Source organism: Monodelphis domestica, chromosome 5 (assembly GCF_027887165.1).
Source record: "Monodelphis domestica isolate mMonDom1 chromosome 5, mMonDom1.pri, whole genome shotgun sequence".
NCBI classification, from domain to species: Eukaryota; Metazoa; Chordata; class Mammalia; order Didelphimorphia; family Didelphidae; genus Monodelphis; species Monodelphis domestica.
The window spans coordinates 280,795,853-280,812,424 of record NC_077231.1 but is presented as its reverse complement, the minus strand read 5'-3'; the positions used below and the strand labels follow the sequence as shown (position 1 = coordinate 280,812,424).

The following is a 16,572-nucleotide window of genomic DNA, read 5'->3' as shown; positions in this document are numbered from 1 at the left end:
ATCTTCTCATACCATATACCAAGATAAGCTTGAAACAGGTGCTTGACTTATCTATAAAGGGTGATATCCTGTAAACCTTAAAATTTCACAGACTTATGAATGTTAAAAATTTTACTCCACATTGAGGAATCCTCCAATTCCCTACTTGAAATAATTCCCTACCAGATAGTGAGAACTCTACTTGAATGTGAAAACTCCTTGCTATGGGAGTATCCCTACTCCACCCTACTTAAGACTGCTTTAGGGAAGAAAACTCCTTGCTATGGGAGGACCTCCATTCCACCGGTACTTAAGACTGCTTTAGGGCAGAAAACTCCTTGCTAAACAATGAAAGTACTTGAAAACCATACTTATAAAGGAAAGGAGTTCTTTGAGCCATGCCTGTTTTTGGAATTGATACGATGGGATGCTAGGTGCCTATAAAGGTGGGGCAACTTGTAAACTACTTAGACCTAAAGGGTGAAAACTTACTCAGAGGTTTTCTCTTAATGAAATTAGTCGACACAGCAGCATTTTTTTTCTGACTTACTAAAGAGATTAATCTACTCAGCTGTGAATTCAAAATGGGCTGTCTTTTGGAAAACATCTACAGTGATTGGTAGATGGAAGAACTTAGGGGAGGTGACATAGGAGATTTTGCCCTTAAAAATAAGAGCTCAGAGAAGAGCTAGGGGTCATTTTCTGAAACATTCAGATTGAGGAGGAGTCATTCTGAAACATTCAGATTGAGGAGGACTCATTCTGAAACATTCAGATTGAGGAAGGACTGATTCTGAAATATTCAGATGGAGGAGGGAGCTGGTGAAAGCAGCTGAGATGATGCTGGCCTGGTGTCACTAGAATCCTTGCTTAGACAGACCTTCTGGTGAGTGTTAAAAGACTGACTGACTGATCTCTCTCTCTTAAGACTCAGGTCTAGGCCATGTTGGCTTAAGGCCCTTCATACTTATTTCCTTTTGCTCTCTTTCTCTCTTTTCTTTAATTCCACATTTGTATTAATTAAAATCTCTATAAAACCCAGTTGACTTGGGTATTTGAATAATTGGGAATATTTCCCTGACGACCACCTTATATTTGATTTAAAAACCAAGACACTGTAGTGAAACATATTTTCTGCGGTCAAATTTACTCACCCTCTCTTATATCTATCACAATTTATATCTTCCACCATTTTAACTCACTACAGTTTATGGGCTTCACTATTTTAAATCTCACAATCCTAAGCAAATTGGAGAAATATGGAAGAAATTATTTGTCAGAAAAGGGGAAGAGTTTGTGACCAAAGAAGAGATAGAGAGATTCACAGAAAATAAAATGGAGCATTTTGAACACATAAAATTTAAAAGGTTTTGCCCAAATAAAACCAATGTAGCCAAAATTAGAAATATGAAACCTAGGGGTAAAAATCTTTACAGCAAGTTTCTTGGATATAGGTCTTTCTTATTTCTCAAATATATAGGGAACTGAACTAAATTTACAAGAAGAATGGCCATTCCACAATCGATATTTGGTCAAGGAATATGACAGGCAATTTTCAGAGAGCCTATCAAATAGTCCAATGAAAAAAATGCTCTAAATCACTAATAATTAGATTGGCTAATATGACAGAAAAGAAAAATGACATATGCTGGAGGGGATGAGGGGAAATAGGTATACTAATGAAGCATTAGTGGAGTTGTGAACTAGTCCAACCATTTGGAACTAGACCCAAAGGGCTTTAAAATTGTGTATGCCCTTAGACCCACCAATACCACTACTAGGTCTATACCCTAAAGGAATCAAAGAAAAAGAAAAATAATTGATATGTATAAAAATATTCATAGCAGTTCTTTTTCCAGTGGCAAAGAATTGGAATTTGAGGGGAATGGCTGAACGAGTTGTGGTATATGAACGTAATCGAATACTACTGTGCTGTAAAAAAATCATAAAGGGAATGGTTTTGGAATTATCCTGATATGACTTATATGAACTGATACAGAGTAAAGTGAGCAGAACTAGGAGAATAATTTACACAGGAACAGCAATATCATAAAAATAATCAACTGTGAAGGACTAGGTCACTGATGAATATAATGACCCACCACAATCCCCAAAAGTTTCATAATGAAAAATGCTATGTGCTTCCAGAGAGAGAACTTATGGACTCTGAGTGTAGCTTGACCCATGTTTTTCTCTCCTAATTTCTCTTGTTTCTTTTTCCTGGAATGTGGCTAATGCAAAAATATGTTTTACATGACTTTATATGTATAATAAGTATTGTAGTTCTTGCTTCTCAAGAACTAAGGATGAGAGCTTGAAGGTGGGCAGAGAACAACAAAATGAAATAAAAATAAAAATTGAAATAAAAAAAGTTACAAGTAACTACTCAAGGATCTCTAAAAAGAACAAGTTCCATCAGGGTTAAAAAAAACCAACTGAATGGGAATTTAATAATATACAGTACTGCATTTACCTTTGGAGGTACCGTGATACCTTTAATCCAAATTAATTTTAAAATCTTCTTTCATTTTTGTATCCTATATTTGGCAGTCTCCTATAGCAAGGACTTAAGATTCCAGATTATAGCCTAAATACCAGGTATCATTGAGAGAAGATTAGACAGTACATATTAATTCAAAAGCAATAAAGAAAACAATATTTCAGTTACCTTCCCAGGAGAAAGGTCACAGAAGAGAATTCCAAGTTTATGAATATGATGTAATCCAGTCACCAAGTCAATCCCAAATTCTCTCACTACATCTTCAGGGAGGTGTTCATCTTGAGCAATAACCAGTTCTAAGGAACCACCTATAATAAATTTATAAGGATCATTCCTAGTAAATAATCAAGTAAAATGGAAGAATAATGTCTTTTATGTTGAGAGTTCTCAATGCACTTCACATAAAAATAAAACTGGTTATAAAACTTAGATACAAAATGCTAAACTCTGTGCACATATTGATACGTAGAATAATACTTTGTGATAAAAATGCATTTATGTTATTTTAAAGTGTATGGAGTAACAAAAAGTCATGCTTCCCTATTGAAACCACAAGAGTAATACATAAATGTATAAACACAGTAGCTAAATAAAATATGAGTAGGCCCCAGGAATAAGGAATTGTTAAGGAGAGGCTTAGTCACCCATAAGTACTGAGTAGCTGGGATTCTTTTATCTATAGTACTATGTTCTAGAACAAGGGTTCTTAAGCTGGAGACCATGGACCCCGGAGAGTAAAGAAGGATATATATATATGACATATATATATATATTTATTTATTTATAGATTTATGTAAGAAAAAATACATCTTTTTAAAAATATAATTGATATCCTATGTAATGCTATATATTTTATTTTATAGATTTTAAAACATTAATCTGAAAAAGAGTCAATAGGTTTCGCCATCCTGCCAAAGGAGTTCATGACACAAAGGGGCTCTAACTTAATGGTTTCCAACTAGTTAGTCAAAGTCTGGAGAGCTAGTGGCACAATGAATAGAGTGCCTGGCCTGGAGTCAAGAATACTAATCTTTCTGAGTTCAAATCTAGCCTCAGACACTTACAAGCTATGTGACTCTACAAATCACTTAACTCTGTTTGCCTCAGTTTCCTCATTTGTAAAATGAGATAGAGAAATAAATGGTAAACCACTCTAATATCTTGCCAAGAAAACTCCAAATGGGGTCATGAAGAGGTCCTACTGAAAAATAACTGAACCTGAACCAAATCCAAAGTCTAGGAAAGTTATTCCTACCCTCAACAAGAGGGTCACTGGTACAAATTGTATATATGTAACTGGAAACATCCAGAACACTTCATACACACATCTAGAACTTTGGAGAAATTATGAGTGGGAGTAAACAAGAGTCACACAGGATAGGTCAAGATAGATGTCTTTGGGAGCTGCATTATTGGAGGGAATAACCACATTGATAAGATCACTGATCCATTTAAGTATTTAAGTAATAACATCCATGATTTCCCCCCAAAACTACTGAGTTCTCTTTCTTTAAGATTTTTAGAAAATTAATCTCCTAAAAATTAAGTTACCACAAGCATGTCCTTTTTATCTTTGTTTTTCTTTAGTGCCATTTCTACTTCCTAGTGTAGTATATTAAATATAGGACTGATGAAGTCTAAATGTAGTAGACATGCTACATGGAAGTTTCAAATATTTTCTTGTCTGGAGCAAGTGTCCCTTGTTTGAAGCCTCCCGCAATATTAATCATTAGAGGATCAAAGTTCTCTGTGGTTGAGTTTATCAAGGAAAATTGATTAGCTTTGACATATGAGTAACAGACTTGTTAGAAGAAAGCCTTTGAGGATGCATTTTGTTTTACCAAAATAAATGTTGTCCTTTATTGCCAACTTTTCACTATGAACCATAGAGAAATTAGTTTGTTAAATAAAAGTTGACAGATTTTCTCATTATTCTTCTGTTTGTTATTCTCCTTCCATTTTTATCTTTAAATGGTCTTAGAGTAATCTAGCTTAACTGAGTCTTGTCCAGGTTTCTATTTAAATTTGTTTTCCTGCTATTTTCTATAAGCTAGTATTATGTATAATCTTCCACCATTCTCTCCCATAAAATTTTACAAATGAGTTTATCTTTTAAACTGGTGTTGACCCTGGCTGATATATTTCTCTTTCTGCTTGTAAATCAAGTAATTTGTAAGCTAAGGTAGTTTCTAAACTCTTTTGGTTTCATTGTAGTGAATGGTTTACATTGGTTAAATTTCATTAGGAAATGATCATCATCTATGCTGGTATCTGTTCCTCTATCCATAAGTGTTAATCGGTTGTTTTAAATAGGTCAAATTAGAGTTGAATTAACCTCAAATCATATCTATTTCAAGTAAGAAATTAATTTCTTTTCTTCTCATCTTCATCCTTCTGATTTAGTACTGACTTTGATCTTTCCTCCAAGTCAGGTGTTTCCTTATACATAGAAAGTTGATTTAGAATGATTCTCATATCATTAACTGTTAGGTTGTAATTAATTTCATTTTTGGTAAAGTTAGCAGTGTTCTTGATGTCTATCATGTTCTGACACACAAGTCTGACAGCCTCATCATATGTTTCCAGGTTTCACAGAACATCATAGCGAACTACCTCATGAAATAATAATGATCATATTAGTAAGAAAACTCTCCATACTTACGAGACTATTCCTCAGACAGTAAACACAGTTTGTCACAGTTTGTTACTGAGCAAGGACATTTCTAGCATTCTAGAATCTTCAACTGCAATAGAACAGCTGTCAAGAACTGAATGAAAGTCATTTCTACATCATGAGACTTAGAAATAGAACCTCTGGGAGTGTGCCAATCTTTGAATTAACTGAGGCCCACAAGGCTTTCCCAATAACAATGTATCAACATTTGTTTCTCTAGACTTTTTGAGCTGTTTGAATAAATTAAGACATGTAAGATGTAAAGGAAAAAAACATGAATATCTTCCCCTCTCATCCAGGAGCTAAGAGACTCCAGGTGTAGAATATTGCATACACTGTCAAATACAATTACTCTTGAATTGGTCAATTTTTTATCTTGGTTAAAAAGAAGTGATCTTGGCTTTCGAGATGGGAATACTGCAAGAAATTGCTAAGATACAAATGATAAAGGCCATCAATAAAACTTTAACAAGAAAACAAATGTAGAACAAACATTTTTCCAAATACCCATAGGGTTTGCATTAACAACACTTGCTTTATTCTCCTTACCTGTACATAATTCTACAACAAGCCAGAGATGATTGCTGGTTTCGTACCATTCATGAAAAGTGACTATATTCTTGTGTTTAATTTCATGGGTCAAGCGAACCTATACAAAAATATGGTGTTAATAAATTGTATTTTGAGAAAAATCAATTTTAAAACTCTGTCATTTAAGATGTTCACCTTTCTTTCCTTAAATTCCTAGTGACATATGGTAGTACTTAATTATTGCTTTAATCCCTGCTTCAGGCCTTAGATCATAAAGATTTTGATCTGGAAGGAAATGTAGATATTATCTAACCCAAATCCTTCCTTGTACAGGTGGAGAAAAGACCTATAGAGATTAAGTGACTTAGCCAAGAGCACATAGGTAGTAAAAAAAAAAAAAGCCCAGAATTAAATCAAGATCTTCTGATGTCATTTTCCTCCCAAGGTGTCAAACTACTGGCACACAAGAGGGCCACAAAACTCCTGAGCACAGCCCAAATCCAATTAAAATAATTGGGAAATGTTTAACAAAATATACAAAAATACAATATACCATCAATAATGTTCAAGTGTGATTCTCTATGTCAAAATGAGGCCCTCTGCCATCTGTTTCTATATGAGTTTGACACCTCCCTATTATATCATGTTCTCTTAACTGAAAATGCTCTAACAATCAATTAATACAAGGGAAGGTATTTTATCATTAATATGCAAATATAAAATATCCATATAGTATTATGCTATAATAATTGCATAAGACCAAAAAAGAAAAAAGTTAAAAATAACCATACTTACCTAACATGAAGGTTTAAAATTACTCTGATTTAAGAAAGCTCTATTACCCAATTTCAAATAGTAGTTTTTCACCTTAGATTTAAATTTTTCAAAATTCTTCATACTCAATTTTAGATATGTTTTTAAGTAACAACATCTCATGTGCCCATTGAGTACTGGATTCAAATTAGTAAATGGCTCTAAAAACTAGTTAAAATCATCACTTTGCTTGCCCCCAAAAAATATTAACTCACTTATATGGCAATTTTCAAGTTTTCAAAGAGCTTTTTTCATACGTTTGCAAGGTTTGGGACAGAGGAGGAAGCTGAGACCCAGAAAAATTAAACCCTTTCCTTTAGACTTCAACTATTAAGTGTCAGAGCACGGATTCCAGCCCAGGTTTTTTTATTCCAGGATGCCGTATTTCAACATCTACTATCTTCTATAAGGGAAAAACTAATTCACTATGTCACACACTGAAGGATAAAAAAAATCCTTCAGTGGTTCCCCAATTCCTTTAGAACAAGGGTTTCTTTAAAAAAAAAAAAAAAACTCTTGCCTTCTGCCTTAGAATATCTAGGCCTGGCTCTTGATCCACTGAGCTACTACCCAGCTGCCTCCTAGAACAGGAGTTCTTAACCTTTTTTTCTGCCATGAATTTTTCTGGTGGACTGGTGAAACTGAAGAGTCCCCTCTCCATATAGTTTTTTTTTTTAAATTGAACAAAATGCTAACTTTTAGTTAGCAATTAGTGAAAATAACAATGTCGTTTCTCCCCCATCCAAGGCATTAACCCCTTGAAATCTACCCATGACCACCTCCCAAATGGATACAGAGACTACAGGTTAAGAATCTTGGCTATACAATAAGAAGGGTAAGATGGTATTGTAGAAGGAACACTGCACTTAGAATCCACCTAGAATGGATTTGAACCCTGACTAATACTTAAAGTCTGTGTGACCACAGGCAAGTCATCTACTCATTTTAAGTCTAACCCTCATCAATAAAATGAATATACAATAAAATAAAATGCTATTTATCCATAACAGAGAAAGTACAGGTATCCCTTATTGCTGGGGGCCATCATACTCTGACTGGCTGACAAGGTCACAGTCTGAGAAAATGAAGTCTGCAAAGCAGCCCCCAGAAATTGAGGCCCCCAATGATCCCCCTCTGTGACTTCTCTCCTCTACTTCCCCCACTAATGAACTTGCTATGATTATTGTTCTCTCCCCAATACAGGAGAAATGATATGAGAGCAAATACTTCTAGAATCAATAAATATATACCCCACTTTAATCCCCCTAGATTAGTATCCCAAAAAGATTGCAATTATAGAATCAAAGACCAAAGATTATTGCATATAACCTCTCCTTTCTCAAGCACAAGACACACTTTAACGCCTTACAATAAATACCAGCCAAAAGCTTGAGTACTATAATAAATCTTTCCCTAGAGTTATTACACTTCAATGAATTTGTTGATGAACAGAAGCCAAGCAGCATTGCTAGGCACTTCAAAATAACACAAGAAAAACAGAACTTGTAAACTAAGGAAAACCCCAAAACTGGTCTGCTTTAAGTCCTCACACCTAGGTAAGAAAATGTTTTGTTGTTCATCTCCCAAGCAATTGTGATTGATAGTGAAAGCTGACCAAAAGCACAATGATCCTCTCAGCAGGTCAAGGGGTGCTAACCTACAAATGGCTTTATTCACATTAATCATATCTATCACAGAGTGTTGTAGAAACCTAGTAAATGATCACAGAATTCTTTGTTGTAGTAACATCACAAGAGTGTTGTTTAGGTGATTTGATAATATCCAATCAAAATGTTGAATGTCACATGCATAGAAAGTTGATTGTGTGTGGAAGAAGCATGTACCAAAAAACCTATATAATAAATGAACCATGGTACTATGGCAGATCACTGTGTGATGCCTGCATACGTAGGTTGAACACACAGTGTTTCTCATCTCCTTGTTCTGATTGGGTCATCACATTTGGGCACAGAGATCTTGGATTGTCAGAGAGGCTGCTGGATGGACCTCGCTACCTTATATATCATGGGGGTAAGAGGACAGTGCCACTGCAATCTGGAAAAGCCATGCAAAATTTTTTGTCCCTCCTACCAAAGAGGTCTAACTTTTTTTTTCTTTAATGGGATACTTACTGTGTATATTTAATGTATTAAAAGATAAAATATGTTATTATATTCTACTATACACATAATTTATGCATTCCTAAATTTCTAAACTTTTTCAGTCATCTCCTAGCTTTTGTGTTATCTGTAGCTTCTGCAAAACTCCCTGCAAATTCCCATTTAATTTCTTATACTTATCGCTTAAGTCATGACGTGAAAGGGATACCTGTATTAACTTTGGTAAACAGTACTTTCCACAGAGTAGGCACAAAAATGTTTGTTGAATTAAATTTATTCCTACAATGATAAAAATTTAATGTAAAAAAATAATCGGACAACAGTACCATTAAAGTCCACCAGATGGAGATATCCTCCTATGCAATAGTGATTACAATATAATTCAAAGCGCTATAAGGAAAACAAGAGGGAACATTAAAGATAAAAATCATGAAATGATTCAGTTTTTTTTTTTTTTAAATAAAACCCTTACCTTCTGTCTTGGAGTCAATACTGTGTATTGGCTCCAAGGCAGAAGAGTGGTAAGGGCTAGGCAATGGGGGTCAAGTGACTTGCCCAGGGTCACACAGCTGGGAAGTGTCTGAGGCCAGATTTGAACCTAGGACCTCCCGTCTCTAGGGCTAGCTCTCAATCCACTGAGCTACCCAGCTTCCCCCTCATGATTCAGTTCTATAAAGGAGAAATCTACTATTTAAATGTTGGAATTGATCAAGCCAAAAATTCACAGGAATCTTGGAGATAATTTATTGGGATAAGAACAGTTAAAAATTAAAAAAAAATTAAAAAAATATATATATATATAACAGAATTAGACTAACTGGGGAAGTCTGACCTGGGGCTAGGAAGATCTGAGTTCAAATATAGCCTCAGATAATTGATAAGTTGTATGACCCTTTAAGTGGCATCTGTCTCAGGTTCCTCATCTGTCAAATGGGGATGATAATAAATTACCTACCTGTTTTTTCGTTCTACTTTTTCCCTTCTCCCATATCCAAGCAGTTATATCATGTCAAATTAAGTATACTTCTCTCATCTATTTCCCCTTCTCTCCACTGCCACTGCCACCACCTCAGTACAAGCCCTCATTAGCCCATGTCTAGACCACTGAAGAGTCTACTGGTTGGCTTTTCAGCCTTCACTTTCTCCACACTCTGGTCCATCTTCCCCATAGCTGTCAAGCTTGATCTTCCTAAAACACAAAGCTAATTAGGTCAACCCCTGTCCCCACTCAATCAATTCCAGTGGTTCTTTTTTCACTTGAGAATTAAATATAAAATCCTCCATTTGGCTTTTAAAGCCATTCCTAAACTGGACTCTCCAAATTTCCCAAGGTCCTTCTCCATTATCCTGCAATCCAGTGATGTTGGCCTCCTTGCTCTTCCTTGCCCATAACACTCTTCCTCTTCCTCCTCCTCCTCCTCTCTGCCCCTTTGGCTTCCTTCAAGTCCCAGTTAAAATTCCAACTTCTACAAGAAGCCTTTTCCAGTCCCCCTTAAACTCTGTGCCTTCCCTCTGATGCTATCTCCAGTTTATTCTGTGTCTGTCTTACTTGTTCATAGGAGTTTACAACTTGTCTCTCCCATAAATTGGCAGTTCCTTGGGAATAGAGGCCATTTTTTGTCTTTCTTTGTATCCCCAGAACTCAGCACATAGTAAGCACTTAATAAATTCTTGTTCGCTAAGAGTTATTATGAGGACAAAACGAGATGATATTGGTAAAGCACTTAGCAAACCTTAAATTGCTATATAAATACTGGCTGATATTATTTTTAAAGTCAAAGATTTATTCTTTCTGATTTATTATCAGAAAAAGCTCCTTTAAAGAAATAGCTCAAGTGAAGAAAATCAGAAGATCTTCAAAGTATGGCACTTAATTCGTCTACTATCTAGGAACTGTGGTAGCCAGGTGACACAGTGGAATGCCAGGCCTAGAGGCAGAAACACCCGAGTTCAAATCTGGCCTTAGATACTTACTGGCCATGTGACCCTGAGCAGGTCACTTAATTCTGCCTCAGGTTCCTCATCTGTAAAAATGAATTGGAAGATGGAAATGGAAAATCATTCCAGTATCTTTGCCAAGAAAACTCCAAAAGGGACTTATGAAGCATCAAACACCACTGAAATGACTGAAGAACAACAACTAAAAATAGGATTGAGAACAGGAAGGTAACTGAAAAGACTAGATCTCTGACATGAAAAAAAAAAAGCCACTCTAAAACTAGTAAGATTCTGAAAATGCTTCATAAGGGTAAAACATCTCCAATAATCTAGCACATTGGTGAGGCCTGTGGCCCATGTGTATGATAGTGGATGACAAATCAGAATCGACTGACTGCCTTCTGGGCAGTCCTAAAACAAAGTGTCAACTGAGGCTGGTAAATGTAAAATTAGGGGAATTCACAGGAAGTGACACAAAAGAAGTATCATGAAAAGGAACTGTTACTTCCTGTGAGAATTCAATTCCTCATGCTTTCCGAGTTGAGGCTAGTGAAGAAGGGCAGAAGGATCTGCTGACTGGATTGACACGTGGTGAATGAAAAAGCTGACTCTTAACTGCTGGTTTTTCTCTGAAGAGACTGGCCTCAGAAAAGACCTAGCCACTTGAGAAACTGCCTGGGTCCTTGGTTTTGCCAAGGCCAACTGAAACTAATTCTCCCTCTAGGAGTAAATTACTTAGTGATCAGGCTAGGTATCTTACCTTAAAGTGTAAATAAAATCTCTTTGGAATTAATTAAATTCCTGGCGACTACACTTAAATAATCAAGTCCAACCCTTTAAAAATTAAACCCCTTTTTCCCCTTTACAAAAACCAGAAATCAACATTATCTATGTTGTATTATATTTTTATTTATTTTGTCAAACATTTCTCAATTATTTATTAATCTGATTCAGGGCACTAGGGAGTTGGATGCCTTGATTTAGATCATCTCAGTATCACTGTTCATTAATTGTACAATGAAAAATAATGCCCTCAGAAAATGCAATTGAACACTAGAAATAAAGGCCTCTGCCCTGGTCAGACTACATTTGGAGTAGTTTCCAGTGCTGGGCACTAGATGACTTCCCTACAAGGACACCACAGCAGGAACATACCCAGAGAAGGGTAGCCAGAACAAAATGGTGAGGGACTGGGAACCATTCTGTTCAAATAGTAACAAAAAGAGCTATTTTGTAATGGAGAGAAGAGAAGGCTTAGGATCATCTTTGGATAACTGTCCTCAAATATGCAAAAAAAGGACAGTCATTTGGAAGAATGATTAGGTTTATTCTGTATGGCCCTAGAGGATAGAAGTTATAGAGATTTAGGCTCAACATAAGGAAAAAAATTCCTTCAAATTAGAGCTATCCAGGTTATCAAAACAATTTGATACTGGCTAAGAGACAGAAAGGAGGATCAGTGGAATAGACTTGGCATAAATGATCTCAGCAAGACAGTTTATGACAAACCCAAAGACCCCAGCTTTTGGGACAAAAATCCATTATTTGATAAAAACTGCTGGGAAAATTGGAAAGACAGTGTGGGAGAGATTGGTTTGGATCAACACCTCACACCCTACACCAAGATAAATTCAGAATGGGTGAATGACTTGAACATAAAGAAGAAAACTATAAGTAAATTAGGTGAACACAGAATAGTATACCTGTCAGACCTTTAGGAAGGGAAAGATTTTAAAACCAAGCAAGACTTAGAAAGAGTTACAAAATGCAAAACAAATAATTTGGAATACATCAAATTAAAAAGTTTTTGTACAAACAAAACCAATATAACTAAAATCAGAAGGGTAGCAACAAATTGAGAAACAATCTTCATAAAAACCTCTGACAAAGGTTTAATTACTCAAATTTACAAAGAGCTAAATCAATTGTACAAAAAATCAAGCCATTCTCCAATTGATAAATGGGCAAGGGACACGAACAGGCAGTTCTCAGCCAAAGAAATCAAAACTATTAATAAGCACATGAAAAAGTGTTCTAGATCTCTTATAATCAGAGAGATGCAAATCAAAACAACTCTGAGGTATCACCTCACACCTAGCAGATTGGCTAACATGACAGCTATGGAAAGTAATGAATGCTGGAGGGGATGAGGCAAAGTAGGGACACTAATTCATTGCTGGTGGAGTTGTGAATTGATCCAACCATTCTGGAGGGCAATTTGGAACTATGCCCAAAGGGCAATAAAAGACTGTCTGCCCTTTGATCCAGCCATAGCACTGCTGGGCTTGTACCCCAAAGAGATAATAAGGAAAAAGACTTGTACAAGAATATTCATAGCTGCACTCTTTGTGGTGTCCAAAAATTGGAAAATGAGGGGATGCCCTTCAATTGGGGAATGGCTGAACAAATTGTGGTATATGTTGGTGATGGAATACTATTGTGCTAAAAGGAATAATAAAGTGGAGGAATTCCATGGAGACTGGAACAACCTCCAGGAAGTGATGCAGAGTGAAAGGAGCAGAACCAGGAAAACATTGTACACAGAGGCTGATACATTGTGGTACAATCGAAGGTAATGGACTTCTCCATTAGTGGCAATGCAGTGTCCCTGAACAATCTGCAGGGATCTAAAAAACACTATCCACAAGCAGAAGATAAACTGTGGGAGTAAAAACACCGATGAAAAGCAACTGCTTGACTACAGGGGCTGAGAGGAAATGACTGAGGAGAGACTCTAAATGAACACTCTAATGCAAATACCAACAACATGGAAAAGGGTTTGAATCAAGAACACATGTGATACCCAGCAGAATTGCGCGTGGGCTATGGGAGAGGTGGTAGGAGGGGGAGGAGGGAAGAAAAGAAAATGATCTTTGTTTCCAATGAATAATGTTTGGAAATGACCAAATAAAAAATTTTTTAAAATTAAAAATTAAAAAAAAAAACAAATTAGAGCTATCCAAAAAGAAGGCTACCTCAGGAGGTAGAGACAGCCTACCTCCTCAAGGTCTTCTCTGGAAGTCTTGAAGAAAAGAAGCAGAATGACTCTGTATTGACTAGTTAGATGATGGAGGAAAGATTGCTGTGCAGGAAGTTTGTGGCTAAGGTCTTTTCCAATTCTAAAATTCTATAAGGATCAAGGTTGCCTTAAATGGAAACACACACAAATGTGTGTTAAATGGAAACAAAACACAGAGAATCATTAGAATGAAAAAGTCTGCCAAATTCAGGAAGTCAAAAGATAGAGTATAGAGCACATTGCTTGGATCTCAGAAGATGCTCCAGATTAGTTTCTGAATAAAATTAAGCCTGGGGTAGCCAGGGGATACTGGCTGTCCCTGATCCTTTAGTCTTCCCATTAAGCTCTCTATTCTTCCCTCTGAAACGTATCCATCTCCCTTTCCTTTCCTAGCTTCCGAACATTTCCCTTTCTTTCTCTTTTATCCCTTAATATTTCTATCATTCTTAATTGACTACAAAATGAAGATGAAGCACACTTGTACTATTGGTTATACCTATTTAATAAAATGTAATGTTCTGTTGAAAAGAATTCCCATGCCAATGAGATCACTGATCCATCTGAGTAATGTTTTATGATCTAATTTAAAAAATAATGAAGTAGAAAAATGTTTCTCCCTTTCTGAAAAACAAACAAACAAACACAATTTGGTTAATTAACTTATTGTTAGTTACCTAATTTACTGCCAATGCTTTTTTTTTTTGTAAAGCTGTGTCCCTCAACAAAATTAAGTACAGGTTGATTGCATTCAATGACATCAATTTAAATTGAAATGATTTATTTATTTTTGCATCATAATTTATAGTTGTATATTTCCAGGAAGGGAAGATAGGATATCTTACTTACCCAGTTAGTTATTTCAGGCCTTTTGCATTTGTCAGTACAGAGAATGGCTACAAAGTTAATTGTTCCTTTCCTCCGTCCTTTATAAACAACAGTCTTGCTTCCTTTTCCGATCTCCTCATAAAGAATAAAGTTTTCCATTTTAAAGATGAACTATATCTTCTTCCGTTTCATCTCTACTGCCTAAAAAATGAGAAAAGAAACCATATGTAATTTTCCAAATTCATACAGACCTCAATCATATACACAAAGGAAACCTTATGGTTACATTCATTCTTTTAAAGAAATCCTTCAAATGTTAAACAATAAGGTCTATCTTTTTAAAGCAAAATGTAAATATAGAACAGAGTATATTACAAAAACCATTAGTAAACCAACATTGGGCTTTCTCAATGCAATTCATCAAGTCTTAAACTGTCAGTAACATTCTTACTTCCAGGTATCACACACTTATCAACCTAAAAAATTACACCAAAAAATCATACCTAAAAATGTTTTGAAGATGTACCACCAATATGTTATAGTTACAGATTATGTATATCTTATACTAATAAATATGAATATTTGTGAGTTTAAAATTGAAGAGGGCATTGAGGCTGTGAGAACCTGGGTAACTTAGAACAATAGTATCCCTTTCTAATTTCAGAACTCAGCTCAATAAAGCCTTTCCCAATCCCACAAGAGCCAGTTCCCTCCTTCCTGAACTAGTTTGTATTTAGTGATTTTGTACTTAATAGCATGTAATCTCTATGTATTTATTCTGTGTGTCCTTATAGGCATCCCAAAAATTTTAGTTCAGTTTTAAGACCCTAAAGCTTATGTACTTCTAAGTTATCCTCTGGAGCTTTTTCCTCCCCTTAATTTAAAAAATGTATTTTATTTTATTTATTAGCAGAAGCTTTTCAAAGAGAATCAGTAACTGATCTGTATTCCCAGGATCTGGCACAGAACATAATATATAATATTTTTTAAATGCTTGATTGACAATCATAGGGAAGTTTGGACAAGAGTACGTGATACAGATCACAATCCATCCTTGCCTGCTCTATCCAGAGAGATTTCCAAAAGCATTTCCTTCCCAAATTCCCCTAGCCCAAGCCCTACCCCCTCAGATACCCAACACTGACCCTCCTTGGTCCTGCCAGATCCCAAAAGCTAAGCCTTGCCCCTAATCTTCTGCCATAACCTAAGGATTACTAGGCCTTTCCACCTGCAGCTGAACTCTTCTATATATTTTTTTCTGCTCAATTAATCTTGACTCTGAGTTCATTGTGAGCAGGGCTGTCTCTCTTCTATTTGTACACCCAGTGCTTAGGAAGGTGATTGGCTCAGAGTAAGCACTTCATAAATGCTCTTCTATTCCATTTTGTCCCAGAATGTAATTTTCTAAGATAAACAAAAATTAAAAGTAAATCTAAATCTTACACTAAGTTTTTATTAAATATTTTAACTTATTAATCCTTTACCAAAGTAATGCAAAGGTAAATAAATTTAGCATTTGTCCTTCATAAATCATCACTTTCTAAATCTAAATAAGAAGCAGCTATTTATATTTCTCTCTAGTCAAAGATGAGTTATTTTGAGGGAGGTAAAATAATAAAGAAAACCCTTAATTAAAAAGCCTGCACAAAGTAACAGAGGCTTTACATACCAAACAGTTAGATATTTGCTCCTAAATGATTAGGGATATCACATCCTCCTTGATCTCTCTGGAAATTTCTGACAAGGTTGACCTTTGCCAGTTCTTCACTTAACTCATATCCCCTAAGTCCAGCTGTCCCTCAAGGTTCTGTCCAGGAGGATCCTCTCTGTACTTTATGGTCTCTCCATGAATTCAATATTCATATTTTCTAAACACATGACTACCAAATCTAGAGGATCCAGTCTTAGTTTCTCCTAAACTCTGGTTCATTTCCAACTGCTTCCTGGACATAAAAGGTGAGGAAGACCACATTTCCTCTAAGATTATATATATATACGTATATGTGTGTGTGTGTGTGTGTTGTGTGTGTGTGTATGTATGTATAATAAAGGGTTATTGTGCTCCCTGCATTTTAGCCATATTGGTTGATTTTAACAGTTCCTCAAAATTCACATTCTGTCAATCCTGCCTCTGTGCATTTCTATGTTCCTGCCTCTTCTTTTCTATCTCTGA

At 35.7% G+C, this 16,572-nt stretch overlaps 1 protein-coding gene across 2 annotated transcripts in view; it reads right to left on the bottom strand.

Annotated features, from left to right (window-relative positions):
* The window catches only part of ULK4 (unc-51 like kinase 4), a 678,848-nt gene that overhangs the window by 655,540 nt on the left and 6,736 nt on the right, over positions 1-16,572 (bottom strand). For both annotated transcript variants that reach the window (XM_007505056.3, XM_007505057.3), the window contains exons 2-4: positions 14,421-14,600; positions 5,703-5,802; positions 2,648-2,787 (exon numbers count right to left, since the gene is read on the bottom strand). In XM_007505056.3, the coding sequence (XP_007505118.1) occupies positions 2,648-2,787; positions 5,703-5,802; positions 14,421-14,558 (378 nt within the window). In that variant the 5' untranslated portion in view covers positions 14,559-14,600. The remainder of the gene's footprint in view (positions 1-2,647; positions 2,788-5,702; positions 5,803-14,420; positions 14,601-16,572) is intronic.